This window comes from Salmo salar, chromosome ssa24 (assembly GCF_905237065.1).
Source record: "Salmo salar chromosome ssa24, Ssal_v3.1, whole genome shotgun sequence".
Taxonomy (NCBI): domain Eukaryota; kingdom Metazoa; phylum Chordata; class Actinopteri; order Salmoniformes; family Salmonidae; genus Salmo; species Salmo salar.
The window spans coordinates 9706157-9729039 of NC_059465.1; the positions used below are offsets into that span (position 1 = coordinate 9706157).

Here is a 22883-nt window from a genome sequence, read left to right on the forward strand (position 1 = left end):
TTCACCTCCACTAATGAGATGGGTGCCGCGTCGGAGCTTCTCAAAGTCAGAAGGCACAGTCGACAGGCCGCACCTCATCTCTGCTGTCACATCCAATTTGGATCAGTATTTGATTTGAAAGCAGACGAGAGCACTGAATCCATATTCACACAGATATGCGCTGGTGAAGGTTAGCCTGCCATGAGTTTTATAGTGGTTTCAAAACAACAGGAAATTCGGAAGTCATGACGTCAGTGATTTTCAGGTCGGAAAGTCGGAGCTCGAGAAAGAGGCCCAAGTTCCCAAGTTGGAATTCCGAGTTTTTTCCCAGTTTTTCTCCAAGTTCCCAGTTGTCTTGAATGCACTGATGTCAGGAGTCATAGATTTACAAGTTCCGAGTTGCGCAGAGGGAGACGGCAGGGTATTCCCTTTGAGTCAGGAACCAAAATTTCTCCGTAGTGACCTTTAAATGCATTCGGTCACATGACAGCTCAATCAGCTGTTCGATTTCACTTACTGGCATGTCAACTGAGCCAGGATCACAGTCAAACGGATTGGGAAGTAGGTCCCAAAGTGCTCTTTCAAGAGTTGGAGGTCAGCAGTCATCTCGGGTGTCAACGAAATATATATATTTTTTTATATACATGGGAATGACAACAGTTCCTCTATCAATGCAAATCTTTTCAACACTCCCCCCTCAAAAACCACCAAGCCTCAGTGTAAAATAGAACATTTTCATGCTCTGATCCCATTTCTCCAGATACTTTTGCTAACGGGCATGCGTGCAGTGGATGTGGTTTGATGTAGTTTACAATCTAAGTTACCTGTTGCAGTATATCTCCTAGTTCTGTGCTCAGCTCTTTTGCTGCCAGTTGCTCTCGGTGTATCATACAATGTGTCCATATGGCAGAGGGAGACACATTCATAACTAGAGTCCAGAGGCCTGCCCACCGTACCACCATAGATGGAGCACCATCTGTGCAAAAGCCCACCATTCGATCCCATATGGAATATGTTTTTCGTCAATATAGCCACGCAGCACACTGAACATCCCCTATGCCGTTTCCTGCCCGGGAATCGTGAGACAGAACAATATGTCCTCGTGAATAGCATCCTCCTACATGAATAGCGAATAAAAGTCAATGCATGGGCATCTTGGCCCTCACAGCTAACGTCCATTTGGAGAGCATAATGTGGGTAGTTGTTTTGTTGTTCAGTCAGTTTCCTCTTGATTGCTAGCTATAGCATCAATTCTTAGTTTCACACTGTCATCTGACAAAGGTATTGATGTGAGTTTCTGTGCCTCTGCCTCCCCACACATTGTTTTCACCATATCAATTGCGGACGGTAATATCAAAGTCTCTGCAATAGTGTGTGGTTTCATAGCGTAGTCGGCCTAGCCATTCACCGTGGGAATGATTCAAGTGTGGCCTTTTCCCATGATCTAAGGGCGTTCTCTGGTTGAATTTTATCTTTTAGATTTGAATAATTTTCATTTTGATTTTTAAGGTTAACCACATACAATGATTTAGATTTCTTTTTTTTCCTCAGGATTTTGGAAATGCGTCCGTGACCCAATTTTCATATCAGGCGACCCCACAACAAGTCGCGACCCCTAGTTTGGGAACATGGTCTGTGTTCCATTTGATTCAGCAGCATAGTTGACATGACAGCCAAGGGGAAGGTTTTGCTTATTTCTAATGTGGAATGTTTTGTTGGATAGAAGCCAAAGCCTTTTATGTCAGTGGGTTTTGGTCATGGCAGGTACTATCCACCGCGTTTGTTCCGTGTGTTTTTTGATGGGAGTTGAATATTTGATATTCTTGTCTGTCTGGCCTAGTTTCGTGACAGAATTCTGTCAAGTGTCTAGGGGAGTGCTGCCTCCCCCATTGTCGACTGATCTAAAGGGAGCCCTCCCTCCTGCCAAATTGTTCTGGATTTCATATGAAAGACCACACAGCAGCCGCCATGCTGTCAGAGTCTGGATATGTTTGAACTGTAAAAGACAGATTATGTGAGGAGGACTTCAAATCAACAGATAGGATAGGTATCTGGCGTCCAAATCAAGAAAACATTTTGTTGAATTGGAAAGATGAAAACAACAATGTCAATATATATATATTTTTCAAACGAATTGGCTCTAATTCAACATGTGCTTCAGTGAAGTTCTGTGGTTACTGTTATGAATGTAAAGCCAAGCAAGAAAAGATAGAATTTGAATGTTAGATAGTAAATATGATGAACACAAACTGACACAGACAGAAATTGGATGTGAACTGGAGAGAGAGAGGTGTTAGGTTGACAAAAAGAACATTCAGAACACTAATAGGGGAACACTGTAGGTTGTGCTGGTGGGTATAGCAACTTCTCAGCTCCTCCAAATGGAACCCAGCATGGGTGCTCACATATACAGTCACATCAATTAGTCCTCCACTGTTTCCCATTTAACTATACGCATCCTGACGGCATTCACTGACGGAGTGCACTGACGGCGTGCTTTTCTGCTCTCTGTGTCCCAAATGACACCCTATTCCTTATATAGTGCAGTATTTTAGACCAGAGCCCTGTGCACCCTGCACAAAAGTAGTACACAACATAGGGAGTAGGGTGCCATTTGGAACACAGCCCTGATAAGCTCTGCGTTCATCCATTCAGGAAACAGCTGGGCTTATATGGTGTCTGAATAATCCATTGCCCACAGCTATGTGTAGAAAACACATGAAGTGAGCAGCACTTCACCACAGTCTCTTGTAGCTGATTGGGTTCTAAGTGCAGAGATTATTCACCACTAGACAAAACTGAACGGGGAGGACGGGATAGCATAGATGTAGAAATGACATGGTGGTAGGAATGTTGGTAGGAGGTCGTTAACATTCCAAAAAGGTGTCCTTCTTGGTAGGAACACAGTAAGTAAGAAGGTAGAGCTGAGGAAAACTGTATTTTTCTCTGCATTTAAACACAATTTGCAATGTGAATGGTGATGTGTTTCCATGCAGTGATCTATGATATGTCCTGAAACACCCAGTTAATTGTAATCAGATTAAACTAGTCGTTCGGTCACTGTAAACCAGACACAGTTACATTATACAGTTGCATTAAACACCAAAGATGACGCAGACAGAGATGGCAGCTCTGCTTCTAGCAACTAAGCAACTCTGCAGTATTTCGTTTTTTTGTGTGTTATTTCTTACATTATTAGCCCAGAACGTTTTTGTGTTATTACATACAGCCGGAAATAGCTTTTGGATATCAGAGCGGTGGTAACTCACCAGCAACTTTCCCAAATTGGATCCTTTGTTCGCAACCCCAGGGCAATTTAACTTAACCAAGAGGCTGCTCCAAGACGCCGCCGGCAGTGAAGAGGTATTCGAAGTGGACTTCTAGTCCAACTCAGGAGGCGCGCACACCATCCACCGCTTCCGAGTAGATTACTCGCTAATGTTCAGTCTCTGGATAATAAAGTAGACGAGCTCAGGGTGAGAATCTCCTTCCAGAGAGACATCAGGGATTGTAACATACTCTGTTTCATGGAAACATGGCTCTCTCGGGATATATTGTCTTTGTCCATACAGCCAGTTGGGTTCTCAGTATATCGCGCAGACAGGAATAAAGATCTCTCCTGGAAGAAGAAAGGCAGGGGTGTATGTTTCATGATTAACCACTCATGGTGTGATTGTGAAAACACAGAAACTCAAGTCCTTTTGTTCACCCAACCTAGAATACCTTACAATCAAATGCCATTTATTGTAGCTGGGGATTTTAAACAAAGAAAATGTAAGTAAAACGCTACCGAAGTTCTATGAACACATTGACTGTATTACTCGCACTGCTAAAACACTCAACCCCTGCTACTCCAGCTTCTGGGATCCCTACAAGGCCCTCCCTTAGGCATATCTGATCATCACTCCATTTTGCTCCCCCCTTCCTATAGGCAGAAGCTCAAACAGGAAGTACCCGTGCTAAGGACTATTCAACGCTGGTCTGACCAATCGGAATCCACGCTTCAAGATTGTTTTGATCATGCGGATTGGGATATGTTCCGGGTAGCCTCCGTTAATAACGTTGACGAATACACGGATACGGTGACTGAGTTTATCAGGAAGTGTATAGGAGATGTTGTACCCACTGTGACTATTAAAACTTACCCTAACCAGAAACCATGGATAGATGGCAGCATTCGCGCAAAATTGAAATCGCGAAATACAAACAGTGCCGTTATCAAACAAGCAAAACATCAGTACAGAGACAAAGTGGAGTCGCAAATAAATGGCTCAGACCTTGAGACGTATGTGGCAGGGTCTACAGACAATCACGGACTACAAAGGGAAAACCAGCAACGTCGCGGACACTGACGTCTTGCTTCCGGACAAGCTGAACACCATCTTCACCCGCTTTCAGGATAACACATTGCCACCGACACGGCTCGCTACCAAGGACTGTGGGCTCTCCTCCGTGGCCAATGTGAGTAAGACATTTAAGCGTGTTAACCCTAGCAAGGCTGCTGGCCCAGATGGCATCCCTAGCCAAAACCCCAGAGCATGTGCAGACCAGCTGGCTGGAGTGTTTACAGACATATTCAATCTCTCCCTATCCCAGTCTGCTTTCCCACTTGCTTCAAGATGTCCAGCATTGTTCCTGTACCCAAGAAAGCAAGTGTAACTGAACTAATAGACTATCGCCCCTTAGCACTCACTTCTGTCATCATGACGTGATTTGAGAGGCTAGTTAAGGATCATATCACCTCTACCTTACCTGCCACCCTAGACCCACTTCAATTTGCTTACCGCCCCAATAGATCCATAGACAATCGCACTGCACACTGCCCTATCCCATCTGGACAAGAGGAATACCTACAGTTGAAGTCGGAAGTTTACATACACCTTTGCCAAATACGTTTAAACTCAGTTTTTAACAATTCCTGACATTTAATCCTAGTAAAAATGTCCTGTCATAGGTCAGTTAGGATCACCACTTTATTTTAAGAATGTGAAATGTCAGAATAATAGTAGAGAGAATTATTTATTTCAGCTTTTATTTCTTTCATCACATTCCCAGTGGGTCAGAAGTTTACATACACTCAATTAGTATTTGGTAGCATTGCCTTTAAATTGTTTAACTTGGATCAAATGTTTCGGGTAGCCTTCCACAAGCTTCCCACAATAAGTTTTGAATTTTGGCCCATTACTCCTGACAGAGCTGGAGTAACTGAGTCAGGTTTGTAGGCCTCCTTGCTCGCACACACTTTTTCATTGCTGCCCACAAATTTTCTATGGGATTGAGGTCAGGGCTTTGTGATGGCCACTCCAATAACTTGACTTTGTTGTCCTTAAGCCATTTTGCCACAACTTTGGAAGTATGCTTGGGGACATTGTCCATTTGGAAGACCCATTTGCGACCAAGCTTTAACTTCCTGACTGATGTCTTGAGATGTTGCTTCAATATGTCCACATAATTTTCCGTCCTCATGATGCCATCTATTTTGTGAAGTGCACCAGTCCCTCCTGCAGCAAAGCACCCCCACAACATGATGCTGCCACCCCCGTGCTTCACGGTTGGGATGGTGTTCTACAGCTTGCAAGCCTCCCCCTTTTTCCTACAAACATAATGATGGTCATTATGGCCAAACAGTTCTATGTTTGTTTCATCAGACCAGAGGACATTTCTCCAAAAAGTACAATCTTTGTCCCCATGTGCAGTTCCAAACTGTAGTCTAGCGTTTTAATGGAGGTTTTGGAACAGTGGCTTCTTCCTTGCTGGCTTTCAGGTTATGTCGATATAGGACTTGTTTTACTGTGGATATAGATACTTTTGTACCTATTTCCTCCAGCATCTTCACAAGGTTGTTTTACTGTTGACACGATTGTCGTACAGAGCGGACCAAGGCGCAGCGTGAGTTGAGTTCCACATCATTTTAATTCACAGTGAAACAACAAAAACAACAAAACATCCAACGAACGTGAAGTACAGCGCGCACATAGGCTCTAACTGAAACAATATCCCACAAAGCAGGTGGGAGAAAGGGCTTCCTACATATGATCCCCAATTAGAGGCAACGATTACCAGCTGCCTCTAATTGGGAACCATACAACTCACCAACATAGAAATAGAATGACTAAAACACCCCCTAGTCACGCTCTGACCTAAACACCATAGAAAACCAAGGGCTCTCTATGGTCAGGGCGTGACAGTACCCCTCCCCCCCCAAAGGTGTGGACTCCGGCCGCAAAATCTGAAACCAGATGGGGAGGGTAGGGGGGGTGACTAGTGTCGGTGGCGGCTCTGGTGCGGGTCGTAGCCCCTGCCCAGACCCCAGATCCGGCCATGGCGCCGGGCTGAACGCCGTGCCTGGACTGGACATCGGCGCAGAGGAAGGCTCCGGCCTTGGAGCGGTACTGGATGCCGTGCCTGGACTGGGCACCGGCGCAGAGGAGGGCTCCGGCCATGGAGCTGGGTTGGCCGCCGTGCCTGGACTGGGCACCGGCGCAGAGGAAGGCTCCGGACTTGGAGCTGGACAGGACACCGTGCCTGGACTGGACATCGGCGCAGAGGAAGGTTCCAGCCATGGAGCGGGACTGGACACCTTGCCTGGACTGGGCACCGGCGCAGAGGAAGGCTCCGGCCTTGGAGCGGGACTGGACGCTGTGCCTGGACTGGGCACCGGCGCAGAGGAGGGTTCCTGCCATGGAGCGGGACAGGACGCCGTGCCTGAACTGGGCCCCAGCATAGAGGAAGGCTCCTGCCAGAGAGCGGGACTGGACGCCGTTCCTGGACTGGGCATCGGCGCAGGTTGCACCAGACTGATGACACGCTCCTCAGGTCGAGTGCGTGGAGCCGGCACAGGACGTACCGGACTGGGGAGGCGCACTGGAGGCCTGGTGCGTGGAGCCGGCACAGGTGGCACCGGACTGGTGACACGCACTTCAGGGCGAGTGCGGGGAGCTGGCACAAGACGTACCGGACTGGGGAGGCGCACTGGAGGCCTGGTGTGTGGAGCTGGCACAGGTGGCACCGGACTGCTGACACGCACTTCAGGGCGAGTGCGGGGAGCTGGCACAGGATGTACCGGACTGGGGAGGCGCACTGGAGGCCTGGTGCGTGGAGCCGGCACAGGTGGCACAGGACTGGTGACACACACTTCAGGACGAGTGAAGGGAGCTGGCACAGGACGAACCGGACTGGAGAGGCGCACTGGAGGCCTGGTGCGTGGAGCCGGCACAGGTGGCACCAGACTGGTGACACGCACTTCAGGGAGGGAGCGGGGAGCTGGCACAGGACTCTCCAGCCTGCTGACAGGCTCTTCAGTTCGAATGTTGTGCAGAACACACCTGCACAACATCTCTCTCCTCTCTCTCTCTCCCAACTTCTCCATCGCCTCCCTGATGGTCTCTGGCTCTTCAGGACGAGTGCGGCACAGGTCGTAACGGGCTGGGGAGGCGCATTGGAGGCCTGGTGCGTGGAGCCGGCACAGGTGGCACTGGACTGATAACACGCTCCTCAAAACGCCTGCACTGCAGCATACTCCTAGCCAACATCATTCTCCGATATCCCTCCTCCATCGACTCCCAGGCGGGCTCTGGCTCTCTCCTTGGCTCGGCTGACCCCTCGTGCCCCCCCCAAAGAAAATCTTGGGGTTTCTGTGGCCGCGGTCCCCGGCGTCGTCGCTGTCTTTCCTGAGTCCTCTGCGACTCCCGCCAAGGAAGGGTCTCGTGTCCTGCCATGATTTCTTCCCAGGTCCAAAACTCCTTTACCTCTGTCACACGCTGTTTAGTCCTTGCTTAGTGGGATATTCTGTCACGATCGTGAGGAAAGACGGACAAAGGCGCAGCGTGATTTGAGTTCCACATACTTTTAATCCAAAGTGAAAGTGAAACTACTACAAACAATAAACAAACACCGACCGTGAACAAACAGAGCGCACATCAGCACTCAACAAAACAATATCCCACAAAGCAGGTGGGAGAAAGGGCTTCCTAAATATGATCCCCAATTAGAGTCAACGATTACCAGCTGCCTCTAATTGGGAACCATACAACTCACCAACATAGAAATAGAATGACTAGAACACCCCCCTAGTCACGCTCTGACCTAAACACCATAGAGAACCAAGGGCTCTCTATGGTCAGGGCATGACAACTGTGCTGTTGTTCTGGGATTGATTTGCACTTTTCGCACCAAAGTACGTTCATCTCTAGGAGACAGAATGCGTCTCCTTCCTGAGCAGTATGACGGCTGTGTGGTCCCGTGGTGTTTATACTTGCGTACTATTGTATGTGCAGATGATAGTGGTACCTTCAGGCGTTTGGAAATTGCTCCCAAGGATGAACCAGACTTGTGGAGGTCTCCAATTTTTTTTTCTGAGGTCCTCAAAAACTAAAACCTTTCTGAGGTTTTCCTTTGATTTTCCCATGATGTCAAGCAAAGAGGCACTGAGCTTGAAGGTAGGCCTTGAAATACATCCACAGGTACACCTCCAATTGACTCAAATTATGTCAATTAGCCTATCAGAAGCTTCTAAAGCCATGACATAATTTTCTGGAATTTTCCAAGCTGACCCACTGGAATTGTGATACAGTGAATTATAAGTGAAATAATCTGTCTGCAAACGATTGTTGGAAAAATGACTTGAGTCATGCATAAAGTAGATGTGCTAAGCGACTTGCCAAAACTATAGTTTGTTAACAAGAAATGTGTGGAATGGTTGAAAAATGAGTTTTAATGACGCCAACCTAAGTGTTTGTAAACCTCCGACTTCAACTGTATGTAAGACTGCTGTTCATTGACTATAGCTCAGCATTCAACACCATAGTACCCTCCAAGCTCATCATTATGCTCGGGGCCCTGGGTCTGAATGACACCCTGTGCAACTGGGTCCTGGACTTCCTGACGGGCCGCCCCCAGGTGGTGAAGTTAGGAAACAACACCTCCACTTCGCTGATCCTCAACACAGGGGCCCCACAAGGGTGAGTGCTTAGCCCCATCCTGTACTCCTTTTCACCCATGACTGCGTGGCCACGCACACCTCCAACTCAATCATCAAGTTTGCAGACGACACAACAGACGGAACCACTTGATCATTTAAATGTTTGATAATTGAAGAAGAAAAAACCATTCCATCCTGAATGAATCAGGGTGTGCACCATTTCTAAATAAATTACATCATAATCTGAGCAAAGATCCTTCTCAAGGATCAGACAAGCCTGATTACCAATAATTATGAGACAGCCTACCGAGAGGGGGGCCCTCGGAGTGTGGTGCCAGGAAAATATCCTCTCACTCAATGTCGACAAAACAAAGGAGCTGATCGTGGATTTCAGGAAACAGCAGAGGGAGCGCACCTCTATCCACATCGATGGGACCGCAGTGGAGCAGGTGGAAAGCTTCAAGTTCCTCGGCATACACATCACTGACGATCTGAAATGGGCCACACGCACAGACAGTGTGGTGGAGGCTGAAGAAATTTGGCTTGGCACCTAAAACCCTCACAAACTTTTACAGATGCACAATTGAGAGCATCCTGCCTGCTGTATCACCGCCTGGTACGGCAACTGCACTGCCCGCATCCGCAGGGCTCTCCAGAGGGTCGTGCGGTCTGCCCAATGCATCACCGGGGACAAACTCCCTGCCCTCCAGGACACCTACAGCACCTGATGTCACAGGCAGGCCAAAAAGATCATCAAAGACAATAACCACCCGAGCCACTGCATGCTCACCCCGCTGTCATCCAAAAGGCGAGGTCAGTACAGGTGCATCAAAGCTGGGACTGAGAGACTGAAAAACAGCTTCTATGTCAAGGCCATCAGACTGTTAAAGAGCCATCACTAGGCAACTCCCACCCGGTTACGTAACCCTGCACCTTAGAGGCTTCTGCCCATTATTCATAGACTTGAAATCACTGGCCACTTTAATAATGGAACACTAGTCACTCTATGATGTTTACATATTTTTGCTTACTTATCTCCTGTGTTTATACTGAATTCTATTCTATTATATTTTAGTCTTTGCCACTCCATTGCTCATCCTAATATTGATATATTCCTCAATTACATTATTTTACTTTTAGGTTGTGTGTATTGTGTGTATTGTTGTGAATTGTTAGATATTACTGCACTGTTGGAGCTAGAAACACATGCATTTCGCTTCACCAGCAATAATATTAGCTAAACACGTGTATGTGACAAATAAAATGTGATTTGATTTGAAGAACACCAAGAGCCCAGTGTTAGCCCTGCCTGCTGACACACACACACACACACACACACACACACACACACACACACACACACACACACACACAGTAAGGGGATCTTGCGATGAGACAGCCACTCAGCCCCTTCCCCATCCTAGAGTGTCTCTCTCTGGAGTTTACCTGACCTAATCTGTGTCAGGCCTGGTTTGTCTGACTGACTTCTTTTACGTAATGAGGCCTCCTCAAGGGCTGCTAGCCTGCTCCATTACCCAGCAGGCCAACTCGTCCAGTCCAAATCAGAACATACTTATGGGTTGGCTCATTTAAATGGCTCCAATTAGTTCCCAAGAGGTAGGCCGACCAGTTTGCCACGACATGACGTTACGTAACACTAACAGTCATATTAGCAAGCAGTTCATTATGATGACTGCAGATGTTGCTAACAGGTCACATTCTGTCTGTGAGTGATCAAGCAGTATTGACTTGTATCACAATATAGGAATGCAACGGTCAGTCATGCAAACAGTGCAGGTTAGTGTTTTTCTTATGAATCTTGTTCTGGAGGCAGCTTTGCAGAGAGGTCACTTGCTGGCACAACCACAAAGTCATAAAATATGATTTTAAACTTAACCCTAACCCTAACCTTAACTCAAACCTTAACCACACTGCTAGCTCTAATGCTGAACCTTAAATTAAGATTAAAAGCTGATTTTGGTTTTCATACATTTTTACAATATAGCCAATTTTGACTTTGCAGCTGGCCAGTCTAGCGGAAATTGCTCAGTTCTGCATCCAGGACAAGACTTATCCCAATAAACATCAACCTGCGCAAACAGTTTGAAAATTCATTTTGTTTGATTTACATTTTCTCAATTGGTTTTAACACATTTCTACAATAGATAAAGAGAAGGCAAAGGAAATGCATAGTTGACCTCTACTCTAAACACTTCAGACACGACGGACATCAACAGAAACACAACTATCCTTTAGCATCATGATACTGTTTTATTTTCCTCCTCTTTTCTTGAGAAGTCTTGCCCCCTGGTCTTTGTGGCTGCATCCTAACTGACACCCTATTCCCTATATAGTGGACAACCTTTGACCAGAGCCCAAGTAGTGCACTATATACCATTTGGGATAGATCCTGCCTATAGTGGGCAGACATAAGGACCGGACCAGAGGGTGGCACGGCTGGGAAATCTGCCAAGAGGCCATTGGGCAGGGAGTAGATTAAATCCCGAGGTCTCTCCCCCTCTCTCCCCTCCTCCCTCAGGGCACAGTGATCATAGAGCTTCTCTGATCAGCTCACTGATGTGGTGGTAATGCAATATTGATTTTTCCTCCGTCCTGATTTTGTCAACCGTGCATTTAGTGCCAGCTTTGTAAAAACAAAGGCACCAGAGACTTCCTTCCTGCTACTGCCAGTTTATTTATATCAGTAGCAGAGGCCACTCGCAATCGAGAGGAAAGTAAGGCAAGCTCTATTGGTCATACAGTGTATACTACTATGCTATTGGCCATACAGTATATACTACTATCCTATTGGTCATACAGCATATACTACTATCCTATTGGTCATACCTTATATATTACTATCCTATTGGCCATACAGTATATACTACTATCCTATTGGTCATACAGCATATACTACTATCCTATTGGTCATACCTTATATACTACTCTCTTCTATGCGATACAGAACTGCCAAGGAGATACAGTACCTCTCTGCATGGCCTTTGGCGTTTTAGACTCCCCATGGCGATATCATCACCAATGCCAACAGTAGTGGAGATGATTCTCCATGCACAGATTTTACTCTCTTACACTGGTGGTTGGTTGCTTCTCACTCATCCTTCACAACTGTACTACTTTCTTCTAAGTTTCCGCAGGCTCCTATCCCCAGTTAAAGTTTGCATCCCAAATGGCACCCCTTTCCCTATAAAGTGCACTACTAGTGGTGTAGTAGTATATACTGTCTACTAGTGGTGCACTAATAGCCATATATACCATTTGGGAAAGAGCCTGCCTATAGTGGGCAGACATAAGGACCAGACCAGAGGGTGGGACGGCTGGGGAATCTGCCAAGGGGCCATTGGGCAGGGAGTAGATTAAATCCCGAGGTCTCTCCCCCTCTCTCCCCTCCTCCCCCAGGGCACAGTGATCATAGAGCTTCTCTGATCAGCTCACTGATGTGGTGGTAATGCAATATGGATTTTTCCTCCGTCCTGATTTTGTCAACCGTGCATTTAGTGCCAGCTTTGTAAAAACAAAGGCACCAGAGACTTCCTTCCTGCTACTGCCTGTCATGCGGATCGGAACAGGTGAACCCAAGAGCAGACTCAGACGAGGAGACTGGGATGAGGTAACCAAGGTAGTTTCCGGAAACCAGGTGCGGAGGATGAGGCTGGAGCGAGAGGTGTTGGGACAGGGTAAGCAGGTCCGGAGGGGAATCCAAGGGAGCGTAGAGTGAGGAATCCAGGACAGAGTAGCAGGACTGGCGAGAAGTTGGACTGGAGACTGGTACCAGAGTCAGAGCGGGCAGAACTGTAGTGGAGAGGGAAACAGCATCAGGCAAGGGAAAACAGGCACAACAGGACAACAGGAACAAACGGCTAGAAACATGGACTGACTGAGCAGAGATTATGATCTGGCAGTGTGGAAGTGGCAGGACTGAGTATTTGTAGAGGTCTTGATTATGGAACAGATTGCAGCTGGTGGGGATCTGTTCTGACTCCAGCACACCTGTCTCTGCCCACACAATCCCACACACACACAGAGAGAGAGGGAGAGAGCACTGGGGGAGTGGCGGCAGGTCAAGGAGACACAGGATGAGCACTAGGGGGTGTGGCAGGAGCAGATGTGACACTGCCAGTTTATGTATATCAGTAGCAGAGGCCGCTCGCAATTGAGAGGAAAGCAAGGCAAGCTCTATTGGTCATACAGTATATACTACTATCCTATTGGTCATACAGTATATACTACTATCCTTTTGGCCATACAGTATATACTACTATCCTATTGGTCATACAGCATATACTACTATCCTATTTGTCATACCTTATATACCACTCTCCTATATGCGATACAGAACTGCCAAGGAGATACAGTACCTCTCTGCATGGCCTTTGGCGTTTTAGACTCCCCATGGCGATATCATCACCAATGCCAACAGTAGTGGAGATGATTCTCCATGCACAGATTTTACTCTCTTACACTGGTGGTTGGTTGCTTTTCACTCATCCTTCGCAACTGTACTACTTTCTTCTAAGTTTCCACAGGCTCCTATCCCCAGTTAAAGTTTGCATCCCAAATGGCACCCCTTTCCCTATAAAGTGCACTACTAGTGGTGTAGTAGTATATACTGTCTACTGTGGTGCACTAATAGCGGTGCACTAAAAAGTAAGTAGGGTACCATTTGGGATACACACATAATAAACCAACTGACACACTGAGGTCTTTCAGGTTCCCTAGGGGTGTTGGTTTCTTTCAGTGCCTTTAGGTCCTCTCTTGCCATTGGGTTGGTTGTATGTAGGCTGTGTTCCAATGCTGTAGTTAGTAGACGTTCACATTGCCAGCAGCACAGTGTGTGTATTGCCTCAGAGCAGAGAGACAGTTTCGCAGGCTATACCTAGCAGTGCAAAAAACAACTACCCACGAAACACAAAGACAAACACACCCTACTATATAGGACTCCCAATCAAAGGCAACTCAACACACCTGCCTTCAATTGGGAGTCCAACCCCAATTAACTATACATAGAAAAACAACCCTAGAACCTATACCAACCACTAACACACCCCACTACACCACACACAAAACCCCATAATACAAAACAAATATACCTCTGCCACGTCCTGACCAAATATAATACAACTAATACCTAAATATTGGTCAGGACGTGACATTACCCCCCCCAAAGGTGCATACACCGAATGCACCAACATAAAGAAAACCCAATACCAAAATAAACCCCCTAAACTAAAGGGAGGGAAGGGAGGGTGGCTGCCATCAACGACGGCACTGTGCTACACCCCCCCTCCCCAACCCACCTATATTGGAGGTGGCTCCGGTTCTGGCCTACTGCCCTCCAGACCGTAGACAGACTTGCTTGGCTTTGGGCAGTAGGCAGAATCCTTCGGTTCCAGGTCGTAGGCCGACTCCGTCGGTCCCGGTCTGTAGGCAGACTCAATATAGTCACAGTTACTTATTTCTAATTTGGGATCGTAGCCAGACTCACCCGGTTCTGGGTCACAGGCAGATTCCCTCAGTCCTGGGTCACAGGCCGACTCCCTTGGTTCCGGGTCGCAGGTAGACCCCTTCGGTTCTGGGTCACAAACAGACCCCTTCGGGCAGACGGGCCACTCTGGCTGATCCGGGCAGACGGACCACTCTGGCTGATCCGGGCAGACGGACCACTCTGGCTGATCCGGGCAGACGGGCCACTCTGGCTGATCCGGGCAGACGGGCCACTCTGGCTGATCCGGGCAGACGGGCCACTCTGGCTGATCCGGGCAGACGGGCCACTCTGGCTGATCCGGGCAGACGGGCCACTCTGGCTGATCCGGGCAGACGGGCCACTCTGGCAGCCCTGGGCAGACGGGCCACTCTGGCAGCTCCGGGCAGACGGGCCACTCTGGCAGCTCCATGCAGACGGGCCACTCTGGCAGCTCCGGGCAGACGGGCCACTCTGGCAGCTCCGGGCAGACGGGCCACTCTGGCAGCTCCGGGCAGACGGGCCACTCTGACAGCTCCGGGCAGACGGGCAGCTCTGGCGACTCCTGACTGGCAGGCAGCTCTGGCGACTCCTGACTGGCGGGCAGCTCTGGCGACTCCTGACTGGCGGGCAGCTCTGGCGACTCCTGACTGGCGGGCAGCTCTGGCGACTCCCGACTGGCGAGCGGCTCTGGCTGCACCAGACTGGCGAGGCTGGGCTGACGCACTAGATGCCTGATGCGTGGGGCTGGTACTGGATGTGCCAGTCTGGGCACACGCACTTTAGGGCTAGTGCCGGAAGCAGGAACAGGCTGAACAGGACTAGGCTGACTATTGGGAAGCTTGGTCCGGGTTGCTGGTACTGGTCGTGCTAGACTGGGAGTACTCACTTCCAGGATACTCCGAGAGGCAGGAACCGGAAAGACTGGGCCATGGAGGCGCACAGGTGGCCATGATCGCACCACCTGCACAACCCGTCCTGGCTGGATGGAACTAGTAGCCCTGCACAAGCGGGGTGCTGGTACAGGGCGGACTGGGCTGTGCGTGCGTATGAGCGCGATAGTGCGCACCTCGGCGAAACACGGCGCTCTCCACCTTCTTCGCCCCTTCCTGCACTCACGGGTAGCTGGCTTATGGCTCTTCCTACGCCCAGCCAAACTACCCGTGTGCCCCCCCCAAAAATGTCTTGGGGGTGCCTCTCCGGCTTCCTAGCCAGACGTGTCCCAACGTAGCATTCCTGTTCCACCCCAGCCTTCTTCCAAGGGCCCACTCCGGCCAGTAACTCTACCCAAGTCCCCTTTTCAGAATAATCCATATATTCCGCATCCCGCTCTTTACTCCGCTGCTTGGTCCTGTTGTGGTGGGTAGTTCTGTCACAGATTTTCGTCTTCTGACGATATAGCAAAATCGCTGTCGGAGAAAGTGGACCAATATGCAGCGCGTTGCGTGTTCAACATCATATTTCTTAAAGGACGTTGACCATGAAAAAACAAGAAATGCATACAATACGACAGGAGACAGTTTCGCAGGCTATACCTAGCAGTGCAAAAAACAACTACCCACGAAACACAAAGACAAACACACCCTACTATATAGGACTCCCAATCAAAGGCAACTCAACACACCTGCCTTCAATTGGGAGTCCAACCCCAATTAACTATACATAGAAAAACAACCCTAGAACCTATACCAACCACTAACACACCCCACTACACCACACACAAAACCCCATAATACAAAACAAATATACCTCTGCCACGTCCTGTCCAAATATAATACAACTAATACCTAAATATTAGTCAGGACGTGACATAGCCTTTCTCCTTAACTGACCCAGAGACAACACATCCAAATGAAATGTTACTTGGAGATTATTCCACATGATAGGGCCCTGGTAGGAAAAGGCAGATTTACCCAACACTGTGGATGTAATGAATACTCAGGGAGACAAAGGTGTAGATTCACACGCAGCGCGTGGCAGGTGTTTATTTCGCCTTCGCAGAAGGCAGGAATCGTGGTCACAGGCAGGCAATGGTCATACACAGGTAGGCAAACAGGCAGGTGAATTCAAAACTAGGACTGAAGGCTGTAACTGGTTCTCACAAACGAGCTAAGAAAAAGCTTAGTAGAGTCAAAACGAACAATACCTCACAAAGGCACAAATAGAATGAACTGAACTAAATAAGGAGATGATGAGACCAGGTGAGTAACTAACACAGGTGAAATCAATTAACAAAAATGAAACAGGGCTACGTTCCAGAACACAAAGAAACAGGACTACGTTCAAGAACACAACGAAACAGAACACAAGGTTAACTAAGAAAATAAATACAGTGGATAAACGTAGCGTCTCCAGCATTAACCAACCCTGTGATCTAGTGTCATAATCCGAGTTTCTATATTTCAACAATGATGATAAGTAAATTGGTAGTTTATTGAGTAAGGCTTTATAAACAAAAACAGAATAATGAAGTGACCTATGTGTTTTTAGCGAGGTCCAACCAACTTTATGATAAAGGATGCACTGGTGAGTATCAAAACTGTCAGATGTTATACAACGAAGTGTGCTATGATAAATTTTGTCCAAGGGCTTCAAAACACTGCTATCTGCATTCATGTATATAATATTGCCATAATCTATAACAGGAATGAATGTAGACTGAATTATCTGTTTTCTACTATTTAATGAAAGGCAAGCCCCATTCCTATAGAAGAAGGCCAACTTTATTCTTAATTTCTTGACTAAGTGGTCAACATGCTTTTTAAAAGATATCTTTTTGGCAATCCAGATGCCCAGATATTTATAGGCGGGGACACGATCAATGGGGGCACCATCTAACATACTTATGCACAAATCATCAATTATTATTACATGATTATTACATTTACTTGGTTTTACCAGCATTTAGTATCAACTTCAGTTTCAAACAAGGCTTTCTGCAAGGTAGTTAAAACTTCTTTGGGATCGGTGTACTGTCCACGGGGCGGTTGAGCTAATGTAGGCTAATACGATTAGCATGAGGTTGTAAGTAACAACAACATTTCCCAGGACATAGACATATCTGATATTGGCAGAAAGCATACATTCTTGTTAATCTAACTGCACTGTCCAATTTACAATAGCTATTACAGTGAAATAATACCATGCTATTGTTTGAGGAGAGTGCACAATTTTGAACATGAAAAGTTATTAATAAACAAATTAGGCACATTTGGGCAGTCTTGATACAACATTTTGAACAGAAATCTAATGGTTCATTGGATCAGTCTACAACTTTGCACATACACTGCTGCTATCTAGTGGGCGGATCCTTAATTAAAGCAGATTGAAGAGTCAACAGAGCCTGAGCTGCCTTAGGGGCAGTAACGTACACAACAGTGTCATCTGCGTACAGATGAAACTCCTTCAAGACTGTTGGAAAAACATTCCAGGTGAAGCTGGTTGAGAGAGTGCCAAGAGTGTGAGAAGCTGTCATCAAGGTAAAGGGTGGCTACTTTGAAGAATCTCAAATATAAAATGTATTTTCATTTCTATGACACTTTTCTGGTTACTACATGCATGATTCCATATGTGTTATTTCATAGTTTTGATGTCTTCACTATTATTCTACAATGTAGAACATATTAAAAATAAAGAAAAACCCTTGAATGAGTAGTTTTGTCCAAACTTTTGACTAGTACTGTACATCGCCCCCTTTTCTCTGCCCGTTACATCTAAAAATGTTGTAATTAGCAATGTCAATGTCGTTATCCATGATCGAATCATTTAATCAAGTCTCTGACAAAACAAAAATGTTTGTGTTTGTGTCATGCGTCCAGATATCGATAAAGTCCATCTTTGACGTCAATACTTAGCACATTTAAATGTAGCAAACCCAGCCCTTTACGAGACTTAAAAAACAGCAGGGGTGTCCATATTTACCCTAACCAGGTCGTTATAAACTTGAACATTAAGTAAGTCAGGAGATTTCATAGGAATATAAATTAAGTTATCAAAGCTTGCCCTGATGGGCCTGCGGCTGCATCTACTCGGTGGCTGTTTAAATACTATTGAAATTAAGACAGGGATAATGCAGATTTCCTTGACTTGACTAGAGTATTTAACATCAGAAACAGTTTGATGTGTGATGGTGGTTGGGATAGCAGGTTCTATACCATTCAGTCTCTCAGAGCAGCCTTAAAATGGCCTTGCAATGAATAAGCCCTGAGATAGTTTCGGTGAATTCCATTTTCTTTGTAGAATATTTTTTCTTTCCAAAAAGTGTCAAAGTTATCAATAACGTTTTTTTTCTTACTTTGAATTTGTCTCTTGGGTGTCAACGGTTTAGACTATTAGCTATTATGACCCCACAAATGAAAGCTAAGACTCCCAAGAACATATATGGGACTTCTGCATAGAATGACTGGGGAAATGAATTGAGCTTCTCAATTTAAATCAAATCAAATTGTATTTGTCACATGCTTTGAAAAACAACAGGTGTAGACTAGACTTATCCCAAGCTAAGCTAAGACTCTCAGGAACATGTATTCTGTTCTAAGAATGATGAAAAACAAAATGATTGCCTGATGATTTTCTTTCTGCTTTCCTGAATTTTCCAATGCCTGCATAATGCATTTCAATCACTTGAAAGCAGACTTATATTTGGCATTACCTGATTTGACATATCTTTGTGTTATTTATAAGGCCAGATACAAAAGCTTCATCATATAATTTTTACAGATTTGTTTCAGATATGCCCATGGCCCTAAAATATTAAATTCAATAGTGTGATGGTCCATGTTATCATTTTTTATATATTTTTTTATATATTTTATATATTTATATATTTTATATATATATATATTTACTGCCCTATTCACACATATATATATATATATATATGTGTGAATAGGGCAGTAAATATTGTACAGAAAATGCATGTATTCAGTTGAATGCACTCTACTTTTGTATTGTAAAGCTCTGCCACATCTCTCCTTTGAAAGAGAGCTAACTGAGTCATTGGATTATGATTTCAACACCAAGCCCCATCATCATGTGCAACGAGGTTGACAATAATTGTAAGCATGATATTTTCTTTTACTGAAATGTGTGTGTGTGTGTGTGTGTGTGTGTGTGTGCGTGCGTGCGTGCGTGTGTTTGCAAGTTTTCATTTTCGTCAAAAACAAGTGCCTTTGTTTTGATGGCCTGCATATGTGAGTTCGCGCAACACGACCATTAGACCTGATGACGTGTTCCTTCGCATAAGCTTAGCTAGCTAACGTCGCAATGACATCGCCTACAAGCGTGATCAGGGATTTCTATTGAAGAAGCAGTTTCTACATATCTTAACACTAAACCATCTTTGGTAAGATTGTGAGGGTGCTTTGGTAACTGTGGAATTCTTTAAGATGTTTGGCTCATTGGATAGATCAGAGTCTATGTTTGAAGTTGTTGAGTATTATGGAGTTTCTTGGCAGTACACTATAGATGTACAGTATGTGTTCCAGAGTAGAGAGACCCACAGTAGCTGCTGTAATTGAAAACGGGCAGTGTTTGCTGTGGCAGGTGGGACGGTGCAAGTTACCTGAATGTTCTATTTATATTCTATTCGCTTTTGAATAAAATTGACATGAGTGGATTACTTGTAACATTCTTATTGTGCACCTGGTGCATTTAGCTGTTGAATGAATTTTTTATTTAACTATGCAAGTCAGTTAAGAACAAATTCTTATTTACAATGACGGCTACCGGGGGACAGTTGGTTAACTGCCTTGTTCAGGTGCAGAACGACAGATTTTTACCTTGTCAGCTCAGGGATTCAATCCAGCAGCCTTTCGGTTACTGGCCCAACGCTCTAACCACTAGGCTACCTGCCGCCCCTCTGTAGCAATGCCCCTGGTGTCACCCTCATAATATAAATAAAAAGACTATCAAAGGAATGCTTTGAGATCACACTTACTGAGAGATTGGATGAGTGAGAGCTCCTGCATGATTGTTTCATTCCCTTATTGTTGTCTGTTTGAGCCGCAATAACCTTCCCCCGCCACTAATATAATACCTGATAGTTTCTTTCTCAGCTAGAGCCCTTTTCACAGTGCAATAGGCTCACGGTGCCACAGCCCAGGCAGAAATAAGAAAGGCAAAAAAGACAAATAGATTTCTTGGGATCAATCTCCCCCATCTGAGCTGACAATATGGGTCTGTGACTCAGTCCCGAATGGCACCCTAATCCCTATATTGCACAACTTTGGACTAGAGCCTTGGGCCCTGGTCGAAAGTATTGCACTACATAGGGAATAGGATGCAATTTGGGATGCTGTCTGTCTGTCTGTCGCACTGCATGAGTGCTCGTCCATTGGCATCACGCGTCGTCAGAGAAGAATGGCAAATCTATTCCTCTCTTTTCGAGATGAAATGAAAGGTTTATAAAGGAATTCCTTCATTGAACACTTCACTGGTGCTCCTCACCCCCATCTTTGACCCCTTCTTTAATTTTTAAGAGCTGGCAGCTCCCTCTTGTCCTAACTCTCTTTTGTCCTCCTTCTATCCCTCCATCCCTACCCCAGCCCAAAAGCAGCTCTGTCTGTCTGTCTGTCTGTCTGTCTGTCTGTCTGTCTGTCTGTCTGCTTTCCAAGCCGAGGGATAGATTAGTTAGTGATGTCATGAGGGCCTCTTGCACCTTTAATGGATGCTGAAGTAATTATTAATTGGATCTAGTGTTTGAAAGGGGCTGCGTCCCAAATGGCACAATTTTTTTTAACAGTCTCGTCAAAATTAGTCCACTATATGCCCTTTGGGACGCAACCCCAGTGTCAGACAAGAAGCAGCCGTCTGCAGTATCATTTTTTTCATAGTACAATCTCACCATTCACTTCCCAGGTGCCCAATATGGCACCGTGGGAAACGTTCAATGGCATAACAATAATAAGAAAATGTATCAGAATGTACATGTGCAATTCATTCCATAATTAAAACCTTTTGGGGGGCAGATAAAGAAAAATATGAAATATTGGTATTTTCATGTTGTTTCTAATATGTGTCTTTTCTCCCCCCCCCTCTTTTTCCTTCTAGAGTCGGAAACATGCCAATAAAGTACGGCTGTATTACATGCTACATCCCGTGGATGGAGGCTGCCCGGCAAAGAAACTCAGAACAGACAATGTGAGTACAGCAGCCACTACTACTGTAAATGATACATCTCACTGTATGTGTTCACACTTCTACAATGGTACCGTAATTTTTGTTGTTGTTGTGCGCAACATTTTTGCAAATAGCATGGCCCTATAGATATAAACTCATCTTGTCTTATCTCTGGCTGCACTCACTCACAGTCACAGGAGTGGTCAACTTTTGCTCTTAATGGACCCTCCTGTTATTGATTCCTACCACTATGTCTTGACCCTCTTGCCTCCTGTCAGAATGGTGAATAGATAAGTAGCAACACATTTCTGGTTGGCTGAACTGAACCAACGTGGTGGAAGTGAAAATGAACTGAAAGCCGCAGGTCCAGGATACCAGAGGAAGCAGAGTAGCTTTCCGTCAAGTGAAAAGAGCACATTGAGAGAAAGGGAGGTACATCACCTCTCCCATGTAAATCAGAGTACATGCCATTTTTGACAGTTGCAATTATGTTCTGCTGTCAGCCCCCGGTCAATACGTGTTTGGCGTGTGCTTAAGCTCTTCCTTCTTGCCTGAGAGAAAGTACAGGGGAAATGGGTGGTGGTTGCGTGGGTTTGTGCTAGCTAGCATCTATGCTTCTATCAATGCTGAATCACTGAGCAAAGAAGAAGAGACCGAGACAAACAGTTGTTAAGCTATTTGCAGGTGGGCATTCTGTTCTGCATTAGGATAAAACCTGCAGCATTTGTGTTTTATCAGCATTCTGCACATTCACAGTTACATCCTTCTTTTGCGAGAAAAGGGTTTATATAATATTATCATATCAATGTGTGTATGCTTGGCTTTTGGAGTTGAGATTCATTGGTGTTGTGGGGAGACAGCGGCAGTGAAAGTAGAACCGTCACAGTAGTGCCAGATTGGGATTGTGTAGATCAGTGAGGAACAGAGCCATATTGCATGTCTCAGTTAGAGTGAGTAGATCAGTCAGGAGAGTAGCCTCAGGTCTCAGCTGTGATTAGTCTCAGTTTGCCAGCTATCAGTCAAGAAGATCTCCTCCTCTGGATCTGATAAGGACTTGTCTGGGGAGAGAGCTCTATCCCTCCTCTCTCTACATTTGAGTCATTTAGCAGACACTCTTATCCACAGCAACTTACAGCAATGAGTCCATACATTCCCCCTTGGGAATCGAACCCACAACCGTGCCGTTGGAAGTGCCATGCTTTACCAAGTGAGCCACACGGGACCCTCTCTCACCCCTTCTCTCCCTCCGTCACTCTGCCTGTCTCACCTCTTCCTCTCTCTCGCTCCCTCTTTCTCTCTCCCTGTCTTCCCCCCTCTCTCTCTATCCACCTCCTCTCCCTCTGCCTGCCCTGCTCCTCTCTTCTCCCCCTCTTACCTCAGAGCTGT

At 46.0% G+C, this 22883-nt stretch overlaps 1 protein-coding gene across 1 annotated transcript in view; it reads left to right on the forward strand.

Annotated features, from left to right (window-relative positions):
* Nucleotides 1–22883, forward strand: part of zmat4a (zinc finger, matrin-type 4a) — a 159583-nt gene that overhangs the window by 48611 nt on the left and 88089 nt on the right. The window contains exon 3 of the mRNA XM_014170990.2: nt 21429–21518. Within this exon, the coding sequence (XP_014026465.1) occupies nt 21429–21518 (90 nt within the window). The remainder of the gene's footprint in view (nt 1–21428; nt 21519–22883) is intronic.